Source organism: Centroberyx gerrardi, chromosome 21, assembly GCF_048128805.1.
Source record: "Centroberyx gerrardi isolate f3 chromosome 21, fCenGer3.hap1.cur.20231027, whole genome shotgun sequence".
In the NCBI taxonomy this organism is placed as follows: domain Eukaryota; kingdom Metazoa; phylum Chordata; class Actinopteri; order Beryciformes; family Berycidae; genus Centroberyx; species Centroberyx gerrardi.
The window spans coordinates 4,800,267-4,823,956 of NC_136017.1; the positions used below are offsets into that span (position 1 = coordinate 4,800,267).

Sequence of the window (23,690 nt, forward strand, 5' to 3'; positions counted from 1 at the left end):
TGCTTCACTGAGTCGTTTTGATTGACTTTTGTCTCTTTAAATCTACCTTATGAAATAATGGGCATAATATTTTGAATTTGTCTTTCAGTCATGTGTAGATGAAAGACATGAGGCACTTTTGGGACAACATGCATGAGGAAATCTGATTTCTTTGTGTTTTTCACAGAAACAAATAAAACCTCACAAGTAAAGTTTGCTGTGACATCACAGATAGCTCACATTCTAGAACTCCACAAAACTTTGAGCTAGGATCCAGAGCTTCCTTCACAGCAAACTGCATCTGCACAGAAAGACACTCACCACTGTTTGAAATGTATTGCGAGGACGAGCAAGTTCCTGATGATGGTCTTCATCATCTTCATCATCATCCTTTTTATGATATGTTCGCCTGGCAGGTGCCTCTTCCACTTCTGAACTTCCTGGACTTGCCTGACGAGACCAGCGACGACTCTGGTTATGAGAGCCTCCTGTCTGCGGACGAAGAAGAGTCTGATGATGATGACGGTTCCCTGTACAACTCCAGACCTTCCTCTCCTCTCAACCAACTCCTCCCAGTGCAGGACCAGAGGTTTTACTGGGATCAACTGGCTGCTCCCGCTGCTCCTCACCAGCAGATACCTGAGGAACATCAGCAGATACCTGAGGATCAGTCTGGAGAACTGGGTCTTGGCGGCAACAGACGCTCTTTGGTTCCTCCTTCTGAACCTGCTGAACCTGAAAGAAGGCCAGTGAAGAGGCAGCGGTCAGAAGATGGCGGCTCCTCGGAGGAGTCGGCTCCCTCGACCTCTGGAGATCAGGTTGCTGCTAAGAGGCAGAGAAGGTCGGAGGACAGCGACTCAGATTAACTTCACCATCCCAGACTTTTATGAAGCACTACAGCGCTGACGTTTCAATGAACAGTAGATCCATCTCGCGGTGCAACAAGGAAGGATTTTAACAACACTGAATGGTGCTTTGACATCTGCACCTGCATTGATACTTCAGTAAAATCAACTGAACTTACAATCTGTTTTGCGTGTGAGATTTTTTTGTATCATCAGTTTCATGTTGACTTTGGGTGCAGCACAAGTGACTGCATGAATTATGATTTATACCTGGCAAAAAAAATATTTAAACCTGGTGTCAAATATTTGAACAAATTGAGGTGTATGTTGTTTATTTTCATATAAGCTGTTTTGTTGCAACAGAATAAAATGCAGAAGAATATGGTTGGGGCACAACACATAACAGAATTGTCTTGAGTTCAACTGTCAGTATAATTGAAACATTGATAGGGTTTTATTTTTGGAGATCCTTGCATCTTTTTACAAAGTTTCCCTTAACATTAGTTGGATTATTTAACTTTCTGCATAGTTAATCTGCCTGCACAGCCCATTGTCTTTAGCATTCATATCATGTAAAGACACAGACAAGATGGTGGCAGTGATACCTGGAGGTAATTTACGATTACGAAACTTTATTGTCCACAACTGATGTAACAGCTGATAATGTAATGATTGCCAGTTAGAATAATAACCGTAATGGCTCTGCAAATGAGTCAAAAATGCAATAAAAACTGTTAATAAAATGCCAGACATTGCAATATCTTCAGACTGATGTAATACTTTACGTAAAAAATCAGAATCAAATCAGATTTTATTGCATTTTTAATTGCTAATTTAGAGGGACGTTTTTATACAGTTTGACATATTACATTATCTAGCACATATTTTGGACACAAAATCTCATTTTTTAAGTTAACTAGTAACTGTAGGTGTTGGATAAATGTAGTGGACTAAACGTAAAAGTCAGATGTTACCTTCGAAATGTAAAGGATTAAATGTATACTGTTCAAAGGAAATACTCAGGTAGAGTACAAGCACCTAAAGTAGGCTACAAGTAGAGTATGGAGTAGAAATACTGTACTTACAATAGTTACTTTTCACCACTGCACACAAGAACAAAATGCCGAGCGCTGTGGTTGTTTTTCTTAAATATTTTATTCAAAAAAAGCAAAAGGATCATCCCCAGAATTTCAAACCATCTGCATCAATGTTCCTCTAATGATGAATAGTCGTTTCACTTCACTGAGATCAGTGTATGGCTGCAGCTGTGGCTCCAATCACAGCACCTCCTGCTTGGGGTTTCATTAACCTGAGCCACTCAGACACACTACCAACAGCACTAAGGAGAGACACACTAACAACAGACAGTCAGGTTGAGAGAATCCTATTGAGGCCATGTTTTACTTTGAAGGACTGTTTTCAGGCTTTTTTAATGCACCGCTCCTGAACTCATGGAGGAGTACGTGCTGAAAATATTCAGCCAAAGTCAAATATCGCTTGAAGACCGGCTCAGAGGTGCGGTGTATCCATCATTCACGGCAGCTTTAACCAGAGATTTTAAGAAAGTGTGAAGATCGGAACAGCCAAAGACTGTCAATCGACATCAACATGTGTTGTGACTTTTTCAGATTTACCTTCAGGAGTTGAGCATCTCCTCTATCTAAATATCTTTGTCATTCACCTCGTCATACTGAATCCACCTTCAGAGATTACAGACTGAACCGCTTGCTGATCTTAAGCTTTTTGAGGAACTTTATATATTGTACAAATGAAAAGTTTCATTCCAAACTGACAAATCCACCGTTTGGGGAAAAAAACAAAATAAAAATGGAGGCCTATTCTTACAAAACAAAGGCTGACTTGACAGTAAAACATTACTTATAACTCATTGCAACACATTTGCTTATGAAATTGTTGTTTTAGAGGACAGAATCATCTGTGTTTTTAAAATATTGCCTGCCTGTCAGGTAGTAAAATATTTCCAAAATGACTATACATATCGTCAAAGAATGAAACCCTTCAAATATAAATAAGACGACACTTTAGATACATATGGCGCATCACTCAAACACTCTAATACTGAATACAACATGTACAAGTTAAACACAAAAAATTTCAAATCTTAAATATTATTGTATCAGGTCAATTATTGTCATAATTAATATTTCACAATTTTCATGATGATGATTTTGCATTCTCAAAATGTGATGCACTGAGGCTGGAAATGTAAATAAAAAGAAAAAAGTTTGAAAACTCCCTAGGAGAATAGCCTCTCTTTTCTCAGTCTGACAAATATTGACAAGATGCTACGTCCTTTTCATCATGTCAGGTGAGAAAGCGGAGTTGTAGAGAGATCCTCAATTTAAATGTAGAACAGATGTCGAATTAATTGCCTCACGTAGAAACGACTAGGGATGGGACGATACGCTTATCTCATGATACGATTTGATACGCGATATGCGGTTCACGATTCAATACGACGACGATACGATGTAATAAATAAAAGATCAACGACAGCAAAGTCTGACTGCAGAATTATGTTTATTTCTGAGCCACAAACCTTTCTAGCGATGGCATTGGCTCGCTAGAATGTAAACAATTTAAAAATGTAATTACAAAGTGCAGATAATAATTTGGATGGAGAGATTGTGAAACTGTGATAGTCAAGCGTCTCATTTGTGATTACTACAGCAGAGTAAAATGGAGCTAATATCGCGATTCATTTTTCTGACCCACGATACTCATTTTTGTATCGCGATATATTGAAATTCGATATATCGTCCCATCCCTAGAAATGACTTTACCTTCGCCATCCGACAACTCACCTATCTCGTTTCCCTAACAAAATTATTAACAGGAATGCAAACAAAGTCGGGTTATTTGCTACCGCTGTCGACCTGCTGACGCCCCAAAAAGAAGCTCAAATGAGGAAATAAGTAAAAAAAAAAAATGTAATTCATCAATTTAAATCCCGGTGTAACATTCAGGCTGAACACACGGGTCGACAACACGAGTATCCCTGCGTGTCGGAGAATCATCCCGCTCCACTAATCCTTTTCCTTCTCCTTACCTCCGTCTCTTCACCTTTCTGCCCCTCACACATGGAAGCCCTGATAAGAGTCGGTTTTGATCCAGATGGTTTGAAACAGAACAAAAATTACATAGATACATACAAAATAAAATACAAAATAAGAAAAAAAAGTAAGAAGTAAGAAATGCAGAAGGTTTAATCATTCCGAAGTCCGCCAGTCTGTTCTTGATACACTTCGATGACGTCCTCGTCCTCCATTCCCAGCTGAGAGGGAAATACAAAAAGGAGAGACAGATTTTGGTTGGACGGCTCAATCAAATCAACACCAGGAGAGTTTTACATATTCAGTATTATTATTATATCAAAACTAAAAGAAATAATTTCATAATTTTTCCCCTGTACATGTACAATAATTAGGGCTGCAGAATTAAATTGTGTATCACTGCATACTGTGATTTTGACGCACAATTAATAATCACACAAGACTGACATGTTGTCCATATTGAAACATTTAATTTTGAGTGTCCAGCTTATATTTCGGAGCAGTTATCTCCTCATGTGCAGAAGCGAAGTCTTAGATCAGCAGACAAAACTCTTGTAGTCGTTCCAAAGGCCAAATTAAAAGATGATAATAACTGTAATCCAGCCTTTGCAGTCAAGAGCGCCTAAACTTTGGATCAATTTGCCTGAAGAAATACATTCATCTGACTCTGAATCTTCTTTTAAAAAGACAACTGAAAACTCACTTTTATCGACTTTTATCAGCATTCAATTAACATCTTGTTTTATGTTCTGATTGTTTTGTTGTTTCGTTTCACATTCAAATTATGCAGACGCTATTTGTCCTTTGGTTTTGCTTTGCTGCATCTTCTGACTTTTCCAATACGTGTGTTTGTTTTTAATCTCTTAATTGTGAAGCACTTTGTACCTTTCGTGAGAAAAGTTTCACAGAAATAGCTTATTATTATTATTATGATTATGTAGTTGAAAATGGGCAAGATGTTGATATAAGATTCCAAAAGGAAAGGAAAAAAATGTCTTAAATATTTGTGATCACAATATTTAGCAGTAAAATCAGGATTATCATTGTAGTCTTAATCATGCCATTCTAGGAAACAAATAAATGCATCTGAGTGCATCTTTGACAGTTTACAAGTAAATAAACTCTCATTTTCTTATTGGAGATGGTTGAAACAACAGTTGAGCAACAGTAATCCTGTGGATAAGAGTGTGGCACTAACTGGAGTCACAACTGCTAAAAAATATGTGGTTATGGCAATGTAAAACAAAAGAAGAATTGAGCAAAAGGTTGATCAAGCCAAGAGAGAGCAGTCTACCTCTTTAGGAATTTGGTTGTCTGCGATTCTCTGGCCTTCGAACAGAAACCTTAGCGTGTTCATTGGGACGCCCTGGAAGAAATACACACAGCATCATCATTTAATATGAAATAATATGTAGAAAACTTGCTTAGATATTAGAGGAAAGGGGGGTAAACATCCTCAGACTCATAGCTTAATATTTATATCTGTGGCATTTAGTTGATTCTCTTATTGAGTCCAACTTCCAATGTGTTTCTCATGAACAGGTTTTGCTCATGAACTCTTGGCCAGGAATCAAACCTGCCGTGTCTCAGTTACAGGAAGTGTCTGGTGGCTGATGGTATTTTCCCACCCTGCCTCTTTCCTCTTACCTGTCTCTGGCTGTAAGACTCCTTGAGCTTCTTTAAATGCGTTGTCATCTTCACCTTGAAGTGGATTTCACTGTTGTCCTGAGGGCAGAAAGAGAAAACAATTAAAACCACAAAACAACATCAGTACTGTAACCAGCATGGGAGGAGACAATTGTTATCAAAACCACATCACACACTGAGTCGTACAGCTTAAATTAAGATATTAAGATATTAAAAACCAACTTTTTAGAGTAATTCAAATCACTGTTTGACAAATAAACACTTTTACAGACTGGATCCTTTGTATTTTACACCTATTTAATAATGAACTTGTAATGATTGTTTTCCCAAACTGAACATGTGTAGTGTTTTGAAAATGAACTCATGAACGTCATCTGTTGCTCCTACAGTAAGTCAAATGAATATCCAATGTGTATCAAATATATTCTGTTTTGATTAAATCAGATATTTGCATCTCAGTTGTGTTATTGTTGGCTTTGGTAGGGAGTTATTTATTTTCAGACACATTGATTTGACTGTCCTAAACCACAGGAATAACATTAGAGTTGTCAAGATTGAGTGCTATTCCCCTTTAAATCAATTAAGTCAAAATTTTGGGCCCCACTTTGTAGATCAAAGTGTATTAAAGAGAGAGAAATGAAAATGAACACTAAATATTCCTATGTCGGTATGCTAAGCTCAGCAAGACCCAGTTGTCATCCTTGTGTTCATACCTGGCCAATCACTTTTAATTTGATGTACTCTCCATCCTTCTTCTCCCCTCCATCTTGGCTGGATGGTTTTGTCTCCTGCAAAATAACAACAAATAATCAACTTGCTTCAGTGGCAAACATTTCACAAACACTTCAGATAGGCCCTGAACATTTGATTCGTTAATTTTACTAGCATTAACACAACGTAGCTAGACGTTTTCGGTTTGAAAAACACTGATGAAGCTTGCTAGTTTTAGCATAACTTGGCAAATAAAATGACAACAAAGCTAGCCACCGTCTGCTAAGCTAAAACAGTCCTTACAGCACTGAGTTAAGGGCCTGGAGCTAGATAAGCTAGCATGTTAGATAGCTAGATAGGAGGCAGCAGGCACAAAAACACTTATTTGCCTCTTTTTTCGTTTCCCGGAGACAAAAACGACATTAATTCTTTAAGCTGTAAGTTACACCTTACCGTATCTGACATGATATTCCTCTGTGTGGGCTATAAAAGCTTTAATGACAATGGATGTAGCTTGAGTCAGCTACCTGAACCTCTAGCCTGCTGGCTTGTTGTGAGAATTCTACATTAACCCGGAAGTGAAGTAAATTAGCGGCTTCTTTCAAAATAAGAGTCTTTCTTAAATTCGGTTTCGCAATAAAGGCTACTACTACTACTACTACTACTACTATTCATACTACTACTACTACTACTACTAATAATAATAATAATACATAGTGAATAGGGTATACTGCCATCATCTTAAATCATTATATGATTATATATCATTATATGAATTTTATAATGTTTTTTGTTTCATTAGGGTTTTTTTCAGTCTTCATTGCTGAACCCAAACAGTTCTCTGAAAGCCAAGCCTATCTCGTCAGTTAGTCACACAAACACATTCTTAAATCTATAAAAACATAAGTGATGGCTGCAAGTGATGACACACAGACATGAGTGGGTGTTAGGTCAAGACCAGAGGAAGATAAGTGGCCCATTTGGCTCAGATACACACAGTCTGTTGGCAACAGAGACAGCCAAATGTGTAAAAGTCGACATAACATCAGAAATACAACAGATGTTTAGATGTGGTTCAGTTTCAATCTAAAAATATAAAATTTGGATGGGAATCTAGCCTCTCCACATAGGTTTACAAGAAGCAGAGGAGAATATTCACTAAACTGAAATGTAAAATGCGTGTGAATGTGTGAATAACAAATATTAGTGTTTTTTTTTTTAAAAAGTCAGATAAATACAACTTAAAACAGATTTCACACTGATTGTTCCTGTGATCTTCAGCGGTTCAATGTCAGCAGACATGAACATCACTTTAATCTGTGGTTTTATTAAGATTAATGGGCAATGGCTTGACAGTGAATCATCTGTGTGAGTGGACTGAGAGAGTATTTGTTTGAACAGTTACACCTAAATGAACTTTATTATTTCAAATTAGTGCTAATAGTTCTGGACCTAAAATGAGCCGAGAGATGATAAATAAATAAATGGAGTTTGTCATTTGTTTGTCATATCTAATTAATGCAATATTTAATTGTAGTGAACTGTGCATCTATAAACACAGACAAAAGAAATGGTCATGAATGATATGAACATCTGATAAGTTTTAGGTGCAAAAGTGCCCCATGTGAACGCAGAAAATGGTCATATGGTCTGTGTTAAATCATATTATCAAACCTCAAAGTAAGAATTCATTATTTCATGCCAAGGTTCAAGCGCAATCCAGGAAGGCAATACATTTTTCTGACATCACAGGTTGTGTTGTTGTTGGACTCTTCCAACGAGGTTGGGGGTCAGATCAGTGTCAAGTCTGCCAGAATGACAAATCAAGTTTCCGGTTATGAGTTTCAAAATAAAACACTAAATACTTACTCATTCATTTCCCCTAAGTGATACATTTTACGCTTTGTTTTGAAGGCAAAATCTTCATACTTCCGGTATTTTCTGGCTAGCTCGAGCTAGCTTGACGCAGTTGGGGGGCAGCAGCGAGCGAAGCAAGCTAGTGTGTAGACTACCGTAGCCAGTCAGCTAGGTGTAAAGTGCAACAAAATGAAAGGTGTCGAGTAACTTCAGTTCTTATTGCGAACAGATACGGAGCTACTCACTTGAATATACCATTATATTGTCATTTTTAACGCCTGGAAAGATCTTGTGCGGACGAAATTCAGAACCGTTGGGCCTCGCTCTCGTGGCCCAGCAGGACTCGAGTGAAGTTCGGAGCGGACTCCCAAACTTCTGCTTCCTCAAACAGCTCTCCGCAGGGCCCGGGGCTCCTGTCACCGGCCCTGTGGATGAGGAAGTGAATAAAAACCCAACCAACCCCAGGTAAGATAGCAGAGGTGAAACAATTCAGCCGAAACCTGTCATTTACTTGTTTACTCGTTGCCTTTTACGACGTGCAGAGCGGGAGAGCTTGGAGGAACGTTAGCTGGGTTAACGTTAATGTTATAGCTAACGTTAGCATTAGCTTAGCTTGACAACTTCCCTGGCCTGACACTGACAGCTTGCTGTAACGACACACGGAACTCCTAGCTAACGTTGGCTACTGAGGTTCTCTTATCAGCTAACATTGGTCGATGTAACCAGTTATGCTTATTATTTGCATTTCGGGATGCCGCTTCCTTTATAAAACTGCAGTTAAATGTTTTGATGCGTCCACTGAAATAGCTTGCGACATAACAGTTGCTAGCAAATGTTAGCTCACTTATGCTTGTAAAGCTAAAGATAATTAGCTAACGTTAGCTAAGTTAAAGGTGATGATCTAGCAAAGGAAATCATACAGTGGCATTGTTGTTAGCATCAACTTTGTTGTGACCAATAACATTGGATCCTGTGATAAAGTGGTTTGCAAAGGCCTGTATGTTATAGATGGGTCAACTGTTCAGCTAACGTTACAGCCCATATCAATGTGATGGTATTGTTGAATTATGCGTCACATGCAGGCAATGATCAATCAGTGATGATGATAGACCCTCATAAACAATATCTGTTCAGCACACACACATCAAGAGAGGCCATCTTGCCTCAGCAGACTTTTATTTCCCAAGCTGTCAGACTGATGGTGCCTTTTCTATCCACAGTTTTGCATTGTACGTCAACAGCAGCCACTACCAGTTAAATACAGATATTATAGCAAGTGATGATTGTGTAGAAGAGATGGCCACTGTCTGTCAGAGTCACTGCTTACAGGTTACTTAGAGGAACTGCTAAGCAATCAACAGCTCCAGACCATAGCTGATGTCCTAATCAATTGAATTGTCTTGATTTATGATCCTTCGGTGTTGCAGGAGAAAGGAATCCCTTTGATGGGAGAATCCTCTTTCCTGGCCTCCTGGGTCAATCGACGTGCCATGATGATGGGTATGTGTGTGTGGGTGTTTGTGTTAAGACCATTTTACTGTTTGAATCAAGCCAACATCCTCTTTTGTCAACCCACAACCCCAGGAGTGTGTGTTTCTCATTTACTAAAGCAACTCTGACATGTTCTTTGCCTCACAATAGTAAGTAGCATGTAACATGGTTCTTACGCAGGTCTGGAAAGGCATTGAAAATAATTGATTGATTGACAACGTATATTCTCTAGGTCTTGAAAAGTGTGGAAATTACACAAACGTATCCACTACTAAACATACGACTACACATTTTATGTAGTTGTAGACTCCAGTGGCAGTTATCATACAGTGATATTCGTTGTTGTGAAGAATAATCTTGAGCTTTAGAGTGATGTGGTCCAGTTGACAGTCGTATTGCCCACTCCATTAGCTTACATCATGTTGTGCAACATCTAAAATCATCAAATCCATTTCAGAAATTAAGGTTTGCAAACAGCATGTAGCCTAATTTTGAATTGAAAACGTGTAGGAACCTAAGCTGTAATTGTCTTTGATTTTTTTATGTAAGATTCTGTTATCCAATTCAGTTTTGTCTTTATTTGTCATGTTGATTTTTTTAAAAGTTTGTTTTTGTTTGTTTTGAGGTGAGACGTCTCTGTAATTACCTTGATGTTTATTTGTTTATCTCACCACATTTATCTTTGCCTTGTGTTTTTGAAGTCATTTTATTTCATCACATTGTTTTATCACTTCACTTTTCTGTTTTATCGCTGTGCAAATCGAGGAACTAAACGTAACTCTCTGCGTCATTCAGATGAGCAGGAGGCGCTGAATTCGATCATGCAGGACCTGGCCGAACTGCACCGCTCCAGCCGTCCTGCCATGTCCCTGTCGGACCTGGGCAAACCCAAAGCCTCCTCGCCCAAGAACCAGGTAGCCTCTCTGTTCTGATCAGGGTCAGAGGGGAAAAATGCCCATGAATGTTCTTAAAATGCAAGTCAGATGTCAGATATTCACTTATGAATGTGAGCACTGTCCCTCGTGGGCCACCGTAGGTGATTTGTGGGAGTCTGTGAGAAAAATGGAACGGTTTATGATTAGAAAACAACTGAATATGCAGCCTGAAGCAGTAGAAAACTTTGGCACCACACAGCCAGCAGTAGAAGAAAATGCCGACCAACATAAACCACTGGGTCGACAAAAACTATAACGACCAATAAATGAATTGAGACAAATGTGTTAATAGTTTGTATTAGTATTGTTATTACATACACTCTAGTCAGCTGTTGTACACAAAATAGAAAAATTAAAAAAGATAAAATGACATAAGTTTTTCATTTACCTTTCTAGGACACTATTATGTCTGACTTTTACTACGTTTATGTGATGATATATTATGATTTAAAATAAAACAAATCTTAGTGGTTCAAAGTGATTGTTTATTTGCCAATATGGAATGCAAATGTAGTATTTCATCGTTCAGTGAAATTGCCCCCCAAAGGGCCAAAATGCAGCTAAAAATCAGATCAAGGGGGCAAAAAATGCCCTCTGACACAAGTTACTTTCCTACCCTGGTTCTTATGCAAACTGTTTTCCATCCAGTTGTGTACTGCCAACACATCCTCACATTCATTACACTGGATATGTTGCCTGTTCAGATGCTCTTCTCCTGTTGCTTAAATTGGTGTGACTGTCTTTCCACAGAACGACGTAAGAGTGAAGTTCGAGTTCAAAGGGGAGAAGAGGTGAGGGTTCGACCAGGTTCATCTCTTTCATGTTGTCAGTGCAGAGTCACAGCTGAGCTCCTGTGACCGCTCCTCTCTTCTCCCCTCTCGTTCTCTGTAGGATCTTGCAGTTCCCGCGGCCCGTCAAGCTGGACGACCTGAGGCAGAAAGCTAAAGTGGCTTTCGGTCAAGTGATGGACCTTCACTACACCAACAACGAGGTAGCTACAAGACTCATAGTCGCACGCAGGCCTGGGTAGATAGATACTGGCTCAGATACTTACAATTCCATACTGATTTATGTTTTTAGCTCCCATTATTTCGCCCCTCCTCCTGCCTTCTCTTTTGCCTTGTCTTGATTTGCTCTGTTCAGCCTGGTTGGGGCTAGCATTGGCATCGTTTGGGTTTGCATCTTCATTGATTAAATAGCAGGAATAAAAGTAACAAGCCCAGAATTACCCTGAAATTGGTTTAGCGCAAGAAGGAGAGAGCAACAAAACAAACAGCAGACACTTAACAGTTTCATCTTTATTCCTTGCCTAATCAATTATTTTGTGAAACATGTCAATTTATTGCATACTATCACAACTGAGTGTTGCACAAAGCTGTTCCCTGCTAGACAGGAAACATCCTGTTGAGAAACAAGAATGACGGGCTTCTTTGTGCTGCATGTCCACTCGCAATAATACAATATGCAAAACACATTGTACCTGCTTTACTAAACTAACTGGACTTCATGCCATTCATTTCCTGTTTACTTTTTCTTCTACTAAACCACAAATGCGCATTTGTGGTTTCAGAGCTTTCATTAGCTATGTTCAGTAGGAAATAGGCTGATTTTGCCAGCTGTTTCTTTATTTCGATTTTCAAATTGAGCTTATATTCAATTCCAGAAAGCATTAAAAAGGTTTCAAGTTTATTTTTTTAATTTTTTTTAAACCTGCACATATCCCAGTCAACCGTTGATATTTTGAGCCTGTGGCCGGCTCTGGCCTGGTCTGGTTGTGAAATGCGTTTAGCTGAGACTCAGCCCAGCCAGGTTTGGCCTGATCCTGAAGACAGTGGAGGCACTGGGTTTTTGCCAAACACTGCAATGGCACAGCTAAACCCCGGCCATTGGTGACGAGGCATTTTTCTGTTCCTCCGCATCGTCATCCCTGATTGGTAGCGTTGGGAACGGATAAGATGTTATTAATGTTGATTTCTGAATGATTCTTTCTAAACGATCCGATTCCTTAACAATTCCCTCATCGGTTCCTTTCATAGTTACAGTATTTTCATTTTAGATACCATTGCAGCACTCAGAAATTCTGAGTCTGTAATTTAAATTCTGCATTCCAACTTGACGCTGTGTGTTGTGACGTGTTGTAGCGAGGCTCATGGAGGAGTGTGTGTCGGTTCATTTCTCTGCGGTACAGGAGCAGCAGCCTTGTAGGTGAAGCGCATTGCGAGAAGGAGGACAAACTAGACTCTTCGTGCTTAATTGCTGCAGAGAACTGAACTGAACTGAACACACTCTGCTGTCTGAGTTTCACTGACAGTCACACACACACAGCAGACCTGGAAGAATCGAGAGCGAGACATTCCACAGTAAATTTAAAAAATTGCGTTTGGTTCTGTTTCAAACAAGCAGGGAGAAACTGGGAGTCAGTTAAGGAAATTATTTGATCCGGTCTCTTCTTCAATCACCAAGACTCTGTTCCCAACCCTCCTGATTGTTTTTTTCCTCTGTCTCCCATTGCTCCCAGTTGGTGATACCACTGACGACTCAGGATGACCTGGACAAGGCGGTGGAGCTGCTGGATCGCAGCGTTCACATGAAGAGCCTGAAGATCCTCCTGGTACTCCAGATCTCCTCTCAGGTCAGCAGGGTCTGGTTATACTGGTTATAAAGGGTCTGGAAATGGATGGAAAATGAATTGGATAATTTCCAGGTCTTGAAAAATCCGGAAAATTCCACACAATGTCTGAAAGAATATTGTTCAGTCCCAATACATGTGTAGCTACGCATTATATACAGTTGAAGCCATTATCAGCATGCATCATATTGAAAACTTACCCAAACTTACTTCAAATCTAGAAGTTAAGGTGTGGTATTTTAAACACCAGAATGTGTAGCAGTCCTGGTTAAGCCATTTCCCTGCCAGCATGATAGATGGTCGCACTGCTGACTGAGCCTATTCAAAAGCAATTAATTGAATTAGCTTTTAACTAATTAGTTAAGCATAGTATTTCTACCAGAGGAGAGCGTTTAACTGACTTCTTCAGCTGCATCACAGTAGTTAGAATAAGTTCTATTTGTCTGTGTTTCCACTAATAATACAAAGAGAGTACAATAAAGTATACTTCACAAAAATTATGTATTTCATTGGGTACTTCAAGTTAGTTTTACCTTTTTTCCTACCTTCTCATTTTAGATGTTTTCTTGGGCAAGTAGGTCAACAAAGTTGGAAGCTCAGAAATAGGATACAAAACAAGCAGCTTGTCCACAGGCTTTCATTGCTTGTTCATTCTGTTGATTTGAAAAGCGACTTCTTTTATATAAATACTACATCACCAAGGCGTTGGATTTTGCCTTTCGAATGTTAACGGCCTGTTTTGTTTCTGTGTGGCTCTAGACCTCTTCCTCCAACATGGACCTGCTGCCGTCCCACGAGGAGCTGGACAATACGGGATTCAGGGTCGCCGACAAGAAGAGCATGCTGGCCTTGATAGGTGAATACACTCTCATGGAAAAACTACTCCAAAATGGTTTCACACACTTGATACTGGGCCGGTAAACAGGCTAGAATAATCAAGTAAAGCTTATTTGTAGAGTGCGTATAAGAAACAGGATTGTCACACAGTGCTTTATAGAAAGCAAAGCACACAAAAATGTATTAAATGGGGGACGAGTGATGGCACAAAATTTAACTAAATTATGGTACTTTTAAAGGATAGTTGGTAACTCCTAGGTTGACAAAATGATACAAACTGGATCCACTATGTTTTTTAGAGATGGAGAAATATTAAATTCAGGTTATTTTCCTCCAAAATGCATATAGCATCTGCAGGGTGTCATTCAGACTCATCAATTAGACACTGATAAATCAAATGTCAAAAATGCTAAATGAAAGTTTCTCTTCCCTGCCCCCTCCACCTCAGGTTCCCATTCAACAGACCGCAGCTCCCCTCCGCCCGGCTACATTCCCGACGCCCTGCAGCAGGTGGCGAGGAACGGCTCCTTCACCAGCATCAACAGCGAGGGAGAGTTCATCCCCGAGAGCATGGACCAGGTAAGTCCACCAGGGGTTTTGTATATGATGGGGCAGAGGGAAGGAGTCATAGGGCCTCCAGACTGGATCCTAAAACTGACATATGGATGCTCAGATACCAGTATTAGTGTTAATTATCAGGCTGAAATGTACTGAAATTCCTTATTGTTGATCATTTGTTGTGATTTTCTAAGATATTAAGACAAATTCTAAAAGAAAAAGCATCAACTTTTGCGAGTGTGAGTAGTGTCTAGAAAGCAAGGCCTTGTTTGGGTATAGTGTGATTACATGAAGATATATTATGAGCATCAAATGCTACCAAATGTACTGCTGGGGTGGGAAATTGCCCTAAGTCACTTGCTGGTAAAATTTGGCTGTGGCTGGTAGGGAGCCAGCCATCATCTGAAGGTGTTACTCTATTATAAATATCTAGTTGGCTGGTAAAGTAGTGGAAGTGGCTGGTGAATTTTGCGATTCACCCACCACTGTGGGACAGCGGGGGGGAAAGTCAGACCCATGTATTCACATAAAGGGATTGGTGCCTCTACTTTAGCCCTTAGAAGCTGAACATTGCCAAAAGAACATAAGATATTCTTCAAGTGCATCCTTCCTTCCTCTTCTCCTCAATGTGAAAAATGGCCAGTGAATTTTGTGATTTACCTGCCACTATGACAAGTGGATGAAAAGTTAGTTTCCTCATCCTGATTTTCCCCTCTTTCCCCTCTTCAGATGCTGGACCCGCTGTCCATGAGCAGTCCGGAGAACTCTGCGTCTGGAAGCTGTCCCTCTTTAGACAGCCCGCTGGACAGGTCAGGACTGTGAAACCAGGCAGGAAGCCATGAGAGGCTGTGCTTTACACTGATTTAAGAACAGCTAGGAGGTGCTGTGAAAACCTTCAGCTGTTACAAAACCACTGTAAAGTGCGGCCTCGAGTGGCTTACTGGTGTTATAAAATGACAGTGATGCACGATTGTGATAAAGGAACATAAATGTTGAATATATCCCTTATTTGTAATCAATAATAATAATTAAATGCCATTCCTCAAGCATAGCAGCATAGTATTTAAATTAACAGTTAAATTTGTGGATTTGAATCATTTAAAAATACACCTAAGTATACACTTTATAGGCCGGCTTTTGTGTTGATATGTATGACTGTTGGTTGTTGGTTTAAGCCTGCTTGTATAAGGCTTGTATTGGTTGTGACTTGTTGCACAGTGACTACCCCAAGTCCAGGATGCCCAGGGCGCAGAGCTACCCAGACAACCACCAGGACTTTCCAGGTATGTGTGTGTGTGTGTGTTTGTCTGTTTGTGAGGGTGTGTGTGTGCTGGGAAGCCAGGAATGCAGTGTGCCTTTTGAAGTCGAGGGTATGTGGTTACAAAAGAAAGAGCATGGTATGAACAGTTCATTCTAATGTGGGACTGGTAGCAGGATTTAAATCAAATGCGAAAACAATAGTGGCTAGACCCAACACGCATTAATACAAATCTAATGCCGGTAAAAGCATAAATTCTTGAGTTACCAGACTGGGTCGTAGTTCTTGAAAATCAACTATAATATATAGATTTGATCATATTTGGGTTTTACGTTCCTTTGTCTCAGCTGAATAATCTCATGTTTCTAAATCGGGCAATAGAGCCCGCGGTCTTAGACAAAGCCAGCCAAGCCAGGATTGACTCTGCTCTTAATCGATTAATTTTTATTGATGGTAGAGTACATTACATTTGTGACTGGTGGAGCTGACTACAGGCTATTGACTCGTATACCCAGAATACCACAGATGTGGCAGGAGAACACAGACATAGTGAAAAATCGCTTGAGGCTTAATTTTATGAGAAAACGGCTGAGGCTGCAGCTATTTCTTTATTTAAATCAGTGGTGTGTGTGTGTGAATCGCATGAATCACATACGTACATTCACACTGTATTATGATAGTGGTTCCAGACAGTACCGTATGTTGATTGGACTCTTGCCCTCCTCCTCTTCCTCTGCAGAATACGACATCCCAGTGTTTGAGAAGTCGGGGAAGGGGGGAACGTATCCTCGGCGATACGGCATCCCCTTCGGCCTTCAGGATTACAGTGATGGTGAGTCAATAAGAAGAAGCAATATAAAGATTAAGATGTGAATATGATTGTCATACTATGGCTGCATGAATCTGGCTAAAATCATAATCCAAATTATTTTGCTGGATATTGGGATTACAATGATAAATCACTGTGGCAAGTCATGATGATTTGACTAACAATCTTTTATCAATATTTTAACTATTTACAACTACAATGGTCGTTCCAAATTAAATGAAATCCTTCAGAATTGCTGATATAACGATTGTACACATTTAACTGTTCAGCCCATTCACATGTACCTTGGTTTTCTTACTTTTAAATTCAAGTTCATTCCTGTTCACTGCAGTCCAGGCTGGTGTACACTGCCAAGTGCAGAATTCAGATTCAAAGGTTTCCACATTCAATCCTACTCTCTTCCTCTTTGTAACTAGAATAAGTATTGATTTTATTTTGTTTTGGCAGAAGTTTATGACTTTTGGTGAGTGTGGAAACCTGATTTGGCAAGAGAAAAGATAATTTTTCCTTCAGGGATCAGTCCAGTTTGACGTCTCAAGAACTTTTCATTTCTTGATTCAGGCAAATTTTCTTATTATTCTCTGTCTTATTATGTTCCCCCTCCTCCTCCTCCTCCTCTTCCTCTCCTCGGCAGGGAGGAAGACCTTCCCTCGGGCCCGGCGGACCCAGGTTCACGGCTTCCGCTCGCCCGTCAGCTTCAGCCCCACGGAGCAGTCGCCCAGCACCAGCAGCGGCAGCAGCGTCTTCACCCCGGACCTCGAGGAGGCCCCGGGGCCCGCCAGGCGACCGCGGAGAGGCAGCGACATCGAGCCCAACCCCACCCCCACCCCCACCCTGTCCGTCATGGACATCAGCCCCCCCAGTCGCTGTGAGTCTCTCTGTGGCAGAACTGCTCATCAGAATCAGAAATGCTTTTATTCGCCAAGTATGACAGGTGCACAAGGAATTTGACCTGATTAATTCGTGCTGATACATTTCAAGAGAGTTAAACAATATAGGATTGAAACACTTTTTGCGGGCAAAACGTAACAGGACCTCACATTGCAGTGCAGAAAAGACACACAATATAGTGAGAATCTTAACCAGGGAAAATAACTTTTTTAGTCCTGGTAAATCCCAAAATGCATCAGCAACTTTCATAGTTTATAGAGTAACTAAACCCCAAACCCAAACCCAAACCCTACCTCTAATCCAGCCAAATGTAGACACTGGTTAAAGTTAAGGTGTTTCATTCCAAAATAAGACATCGACCATTTGTAAAATGTGTCACCTATTCTGACAAAATGATTGCTGGAAATATTACTGAAGTTATTAGCTAACTAAAAGACTTTCGTAAGTAAAAAAGTGTACAACATTTTGAAATGAAACCCTTCAGTTACTGTACTGGTTAAAATGTTGAAGATGGATTGATTTTCCAGCGATTATTTGATGTATCTGACATGTAATTCCCATCTGTATGTCCCCAGCACCGCGTGCCCCGACTAACTGGCGTCTGGGCAAGCTTCTGGGTCAGGGAGCCTTCGGTCGGGTTTTCCTCTGTTACGACGCTGACACTGGACGGGAACTGGCTGTTAAACAGGTCCAGTTTGACCCAGAGAGCCCCGAGACCAGCAAGGTGAGAGCCTCCGCTGCATTTTCTTTGTTTTGTATCATTGTTTGTATTCAGATACTTTGCTGTGTGCCTGTCTTGTTTGATGCTTGTGTTATTTCTGATATGAAGCCAACTTTTAGTCCACCAGCTGCAATTGACATTTTTACATTTCGCATGGGATAGGACCTCCAAATGATGGATGATCACCTGCCACAAATTCACCTACATTTGCCTTGTGGCTGGTATTAATTTCCCACATTTGTATGCTGTATTTTGGTGGTGATGTTTACAACATACCCCATTTGCTTGTTTTTGGTATTATTCTTTGTGTATTGTGTTATGCTTCTGTGTAAATGACAGAAACTGATGTGATGGATGAGTGTGAGTGGATGGAACAGTGTATTGGAGTCTGCTCCAAGATTTATTTATTATTTTTTATGAGCATAAAGGAAATTCAATTCAGTGACCTATACCATTGGAGAAGTTCTAGGCAAAGAAATAACACAGCAAGGGAGGAAAAAGGAGTAAAGTTTTTAATGTTTTATTTTTTTGTTTGTTTTCTGTCATGTAGGAGGTGAGCGCCCTGGAGTGTGAAATCCAGCTGCTGAAGAACTTGTGCCATGAGCGTATCGTCCAGTACTATGGCTGTCTGCGGGACACGATGGAGCGAACGCTCTCCATCTTCATGGAGTACATGCCTGGGGTGAGTGCCGCAAAGACAACAGCACCGACCCTGCATCCAGGTTTACACACAGGTTAAATTAATGCAAATGCAAGGGATACATTGTTACTAGAGCTGAATCATATAGTATATTTTCATTTTAGCTTCCACATTTCCACGCATATTGGCAATATCAAAACATTTAGAGTGCCTGCTGTTGTTGAAAAAATATTTGTTCCTCAAATGATTGACTATTAGTTCTGATTAATTATCATGATCATAATATCTGACACAAGAAACAGGATTACCATTTTAGCCCTTACTGATACCACTTTTTCACTGACACAAATTTCCACTGCGTAACTTTGAATTATCATCCAAAATGTGCTCCGATATATTAGTATAGACTTGGGCCATTAGTTTGGAGTCATTGGGCAACAGTGATTGAGATGCAAGTCATTTTTCTCCATTATAGAGATCTAACATCCTTCTTTATGTGGGAAAAGGCAGAGAATCAAGTCACTGTTTTGATTCCTGACCTATTGCACAGCTCAGAATTTAGTATTTGGGAAATTGGCCTGTTTCTGGCTCAATATCCAGTGTGAGTGCATCCCGATTTAAAAACCTTTTCCTTAGTTTTGATCCTTTCATACGTGGAAACATCAGGAGATCAAGTTGTGAGGCTTCATCTCTCATCCTTTCTGTCACTCTCCACTGTCAGCTAATCTAATAAAACAAAAATGGCAAGAAAAAAAAAATCACAAAACAAAAAGGAAATCAAGTAGCACTGCCTTATGCTAATTTTTTTTTTTTTTTCTCTGCCCACTGGCAATAGTTATGTTTCTCATATGTGTTCCCTAATGCGCGGCCCTCAGGGCTCCATCAAGGACCAGCTGAAGTCGTACGGAGCGCTGACGGAGAACGTGACGCGCCGCTACACCCGGCAGATCCTGGAGGGGGTTTCCTACCTGCACAGCAACATGATCGTCCACAGGGACATCAAAGGTGAGAGGAGGCCGGTCACCGGTGGTCGGGAGGGTGCACAGTGTCTTGGCACATCCCAAATCCACCAGCTACTCTCACCAATTTGCCAGCCAACTAGGTTTTTAGAATAGAAAGGGACCTTCAAATGACGGTTGGTCACCTGCCAAACAGAATAACCAGCCACAGTCATAATTTACATCCTGTTGAACACCCACCAAAATCTTAAAATCCAATCAAGAAATTAAGGTCTGGAAAAAGTATGGAATTTCCTAGTATAAGTATGGTCAGAGAAATGCCTTCCTGGCAATAGATGCAACAAATATTCCTCTGTCTGTACAAAGATAGAGAAGCGCTAAGTGAAGAAATAACAGACCAGGAGACAGATAGAAAGTTAGATGGATAAAAGCATTTTCAGAGTAAATGAGGGTGATGTGAAGTGTTGTACCTGCAGCATGACACTCTCCTCTCTGTTTAGGGGCCAACATCCTCCGTGACTCGGTGGGAAATGTGAAGCTGGGAGACTTCGGGGCCAGCCGGCGGCTGCAGACCATCTGTCTGTCAGGAACAGGCATCAAGTCAGTAACCGGCACCCCCTACTGGATGAGTCCGGAAGTTATCAGTGGAGAGGGTTACGGCAGGAAGGCTGACATCTGGTAAGACCTTGATACAGACACACACACACACCACACACACGTATATGTAAGTTCTGGCCCTGTATCTTAAGCCTTGTTCTTCCTTGTTTTTATCTTGTTAGCACTTTTAGATAGCTAGATTCAACTGTCAGAGCAGCAACAAACTTAAGACACAGGAAACATGACACAAGAGCTGTCACAAAAACAAACAAAAAATACAATGCTATATTTGCTGTCCTGTGCAGTCTTAGCAACATATGACACCGTAATCATAACCCTCCCCCACCCCACCACCTCCATTACAAATCAACATTTGGCAAAGTAAGCGAGATATTGCACACAGTGGTTTCCTGTTTGCTGCCTTGTCCAGTCAGCATGTTTCTCCAGTTTAGTTGACACACTGCTCATACTTACATAATGCACATAATGACATGGTGACAAATAATGATATGCTGTAGATGAACACATAAGGTAGGGCTGCATGATTATCACAAAAATTATAATTGCTAATTAATTCCCTTGAATTATTCAATATAATAATTTTGATTACTAGAATTACAATTAAATACTTATTTTGTGTTGCCAACTGCATATACTGTATTCTGTATAAACAACCAAAACAAATCAAGCCGATAACGGTGTTCTGAAATGACTTTATTGCACGTTTAAATAAATAAATGAGCTACGTTCAACGTTGCTCATTTTACTCACTTCCAATTGCTTTGGAGGCTACCGCAAACAGAGGAGAAATCCACACTTCTTAAAAGATGCTCATGCAGGTTCAGCAGCTCGGCTCGGGATTGGTCATATAATTTGAAAGCCTCTGATTGGCCAGTGCACTCAACGAGCTCAACGGACATGTCTGTGATTGGTTACAACACTCATTTGCTGTTTAGAGCAGTTTGAAACTAAGTTAGAAAAAACAGATTTTGACACAGCGGGAGTAGCCTTTTAAATGGAATGCAGTAAACGCGACTTTTCACGATTACCATATCGCCGTGGCTGTAATCGTAATCTTGATTAATATCAGATTAATTGTGCAGCCCTAGCACAAGCACATGTCTTCTGTTCTTTGTAAATCTCTCTGTACATCACTTTTTGTTGAACCCGCACCTTTAAAGTAAATCTGACTTGAAGGACACTAGAAGATCCACCAGCTTCTGTTGATGTTAACGCCCGTTCTCTTGCCTGCAGGAGTGTAGGCTGCACCGTCGTGGAGATGCTGACCCAACGACCCCCCTGGGCAGAGTTCGAGGCCATGGCGGCCATCTTTAAGATCGCCACCCAGCCCACCAACCCGGTGCTGCCCGCCCACGTGTCGGACCACTGCCGGGACTTCCTGAAGCGCATCTTCGTGGAGACCAAGCAGCGGCCGTCCGCCGACGAGCTACTGAGGCACATCTTTGTACATTAACCTGACCCCCGACCCCCGAACCCCCCTCCCTCCTTCCCGGAACTGCCAGACATGGCCTTACCTGATGGGGTTTCCCTGCCTCTGACCCCGCCCCCTCCAGTTCCACGCTGAAACCCCATTGGACCGTATGGAATAAGGGGAAGGGGGGTGTAGGTGGAGGAGGGGGAGGGGCGGGTCTCTGTTTGTAAGAGACTGCCATAGAGGACATGAAAAGTTATTTTTGTTTTTTTTTCGGCAACGTTGCACCTTAATTTCACAAAAAAGGGGGTAAGCACTTCCCCCTTTAAACGATGAAAATAACTCTTTGAAAATGTCTCCTTTTTTATGTTTGTACGATTTCTCTCCTGGAACGTGTCTTTTTTTTTTTTTTTTTTTGTCGGAGTGGGATGGTATCGGTGTCGTGGACCTAGATGGTGATTGGCTCTGGAGTGGCTCCTTCCCCCTCCCCCACCCCTTGCTTACCCGACCCCAGAATGTACTCTCCTGCCAAAACCCAGAGCGATGGGTGAACCTGGACCCGCTGCTATAGATGAAACAGAACCCAAACAAAACACGAGATGCAGAGAACACTCCCCATCCCAAAAAACACACCGATTTCACCGACCTGCTCTCATCCCTTGTTCCTTTTCCTCTCTCTCTCTGGTCTTGTCTCTCTGCTTAACTGTCTCTCTGTCTGTCCGTCCGTCAGCTCGTCTGTCCTCCTTCCTCCCTTCTTCCTTCCCTTCAGTCTCCCATCTTCGTTCTTTGCCGTGTGCCTTTTTTCTTTTTTTTTCTTTTTTAAACGCAGTGTAGGAACGTGTCTTGAGTTTGCGGTCATAGCTGGAGGGGTTCTCTCAGCGTTTCTGCCTCCCGGATAAACTGCCTTCACACCGTTAGCCCGACTCCAGCTGATCTCAGTTCAGCCCTAACGTCCGTCTCTGCCTTTTCTGTAACAGGGATTCCTGGTATCAACCTGGTCCCAGCTCAGCTCCAGATACGCTGAAACCAGGGTAGGAAATTACCAGCAGCCACCAACCAAATACTGGTAAATGTTGGCTGCATTTGGGAAATCTGTCTACTGTACCAGCCTCTTTGGCAGGTAACCAAATATCCTTAGTTGGCCTGTAAAATAGTGAAGGTGGCGGGTGAATTTCAGGATGCACCCTCACGAAGATAGTTTCCTGCCTTGGTTGAAACGTAGCACTGAACGTCGGTCCGTCAACTCACCAAAGTAGAAACCCTCGGTACTCGCACACAGGGATTGGTGCCTCTACTTTCAGCCCTTAGAGATGAAACAGTGTCCAGTTGCGTTGACACTCTTCAAGTGCATCCTTCCCTCCTCTACTCCTTGGAGGTATTCAGTGACCGGATTGGTCGGAGCCGGCTTCCTGCTGCATGACATCACCGGTCTTGTCGAGGCAGATTACTTTGAGGAAGGGAAGCAGGAGAGATGGATTAGCAGTGAGAATTCAATTTTACAGGTTAGTCACAATGTTAAATTAGCAAAAGTGACCGGTGAAGCTTGGAGTCTTAACTGAAGGTTTAGCTGATGAAGACTGTGATATACGGTCGGTTTGACTACTGTTGACAAAATGTACTTAGTGTAAGTTGCTTTGGACAAAAGCGTCTGCTAAATGACGTAATGTAATAATAATAATGGAGTCAACCACACATTGTGACTGGTGGACATTCCTGCAGTCAGCATGCCAATTGCACGCTCCCTCAAAACATGCGACATCTGTGGCATTGTGTTGTGTGATAAAACTGCACATTTTAGAG

At 41.1% G+C, this 23,690-nt stretch overlaps 2 protein-coding genes across 3 annotated transcripts; one reads left to right on the top strand and one right to left on the bottom strand.

The window, feature by feature from the left end:
- Window positions 1-1,966: 1,966 nt before the first annotated feature.
- Window positions 1,967-6,810, bottom strand: sumo1 (small ubiquitin like modifier 1). The gene is made up of 5 exons (XM_071910659.2): window positions 6,710-6,810; window positions 6,259-6,333; window positions 5,546-5,623; window positions 5,193-5,264; window positions 1,967-4,119 (listed from the first exon to the last, which is right to left on the bottom strand). Exons 1-5 carry the CDS (start codon window positions 6,719-6,721, stop codon window positions 4,051-4,053), a joined length of 306 nt encoding a protein of 101 aa, XP_071766760.1. The 5' UTR covers window positions 6,722-6,810; the 3' UTR covers window positions 1,967-4,050.
- Window positions 6,811-8,264: 1,454 nt separating this feature from the next.
- map3k2 (mitogen-activated protein kinase kinase kinase 2) lies at window positions 8,265-23,572 on the top strand. Of its 2 annotated transcripts, XM_071910660.2 has the most exons (17): window positions 8,265-8,578; window positions 9,541-9,613; window positions 10,400-10,518; window positions 11,290-11,330; window positions 11,431-11,530; window positions 13,058-13,171; window positions 13,928-14,024; window positions 14,454-14,584; window positions 15,293-15,372; window positions 15,782-15,846; window positions 16,561-16,653; window positions 17,285-17,518; window positions 18,117-18,265; window positions 18,813-18,944; window positions 19,778-19,907; window positions 20,362-20,539; window positions 21,713-23,572. In XM_071910660.2, exons 2-17 carry the CDS (start codon window positions 9,559-9,561, stop codon window positions 21,930-21,932), a joined length of 1,938 nt encoding a protein of 645 aa, XP_071766761.2. In that variant the 5' UTR covers window positions 8,265-8,578; window positions 9,541-9,558; the 3' UTR covers window positions 21,933-23,572. The 2 variants fall into 2 exon arrangements, with proteins under 2 accessions (XP_071766761.2, XP_078147223.1); XM_078291097.1 differs by lacking the exon at window positions 8,265-8,578 and having other exon boundaries at window positions 9,601-9,613; window positions 10,408-10,518.
- The last annotated feature ends 118 nt before the right edge of the window (window positions 23,573-23,690 follow it).

What these genes read in the sequence shown, in the direction of transcription:
- sumo1 (XM_071910659.2), bottom strand. An exon ending in AGTCTTACAGCCAGAGACAG is followed by an intron (nt 5,265 to 5,545) that starts GTAAGAGGAAAG and finishes TATTTCTTCCAG; the next exon opens with GGCGTCCCAATGAACACGCT. An exon ending in ACAACCAAATTCCTAAAGAG is followed by an intron (nt 4,120 to 5,192) that starts GTAGACTGCTCT and finishes TTTCCCTCTCAG; the next exon opens with CTGGGAATGGAGGACGAGGA.
- map3k2 (XM_071910660.2), top strand. Translation starts at nt 9,559, where the DNA reads ATGGGAGAATCCTCTTTCCTGGCCTCCTGGGTCAATCGACGTGCCATG. An exon ending in CCTCCTCGCCCAAGAACCAG is followed by an intron (nt 10,519 to 11,289) that starts GTAGCCTCTCTG and finishes GTCTTTCCACAG; the next exon opens with AACGACGTAAGAGTGAAGTT. An exon ending in TCCCCGAGAGCATGGACCAG is followed by an intron (nt 14,585 to 15,292) that starts GTAAGTCCACCA and finishes TCCCCTCTTCAG; the next exon opens with ATGCTGGACCCGCTGTCCAT.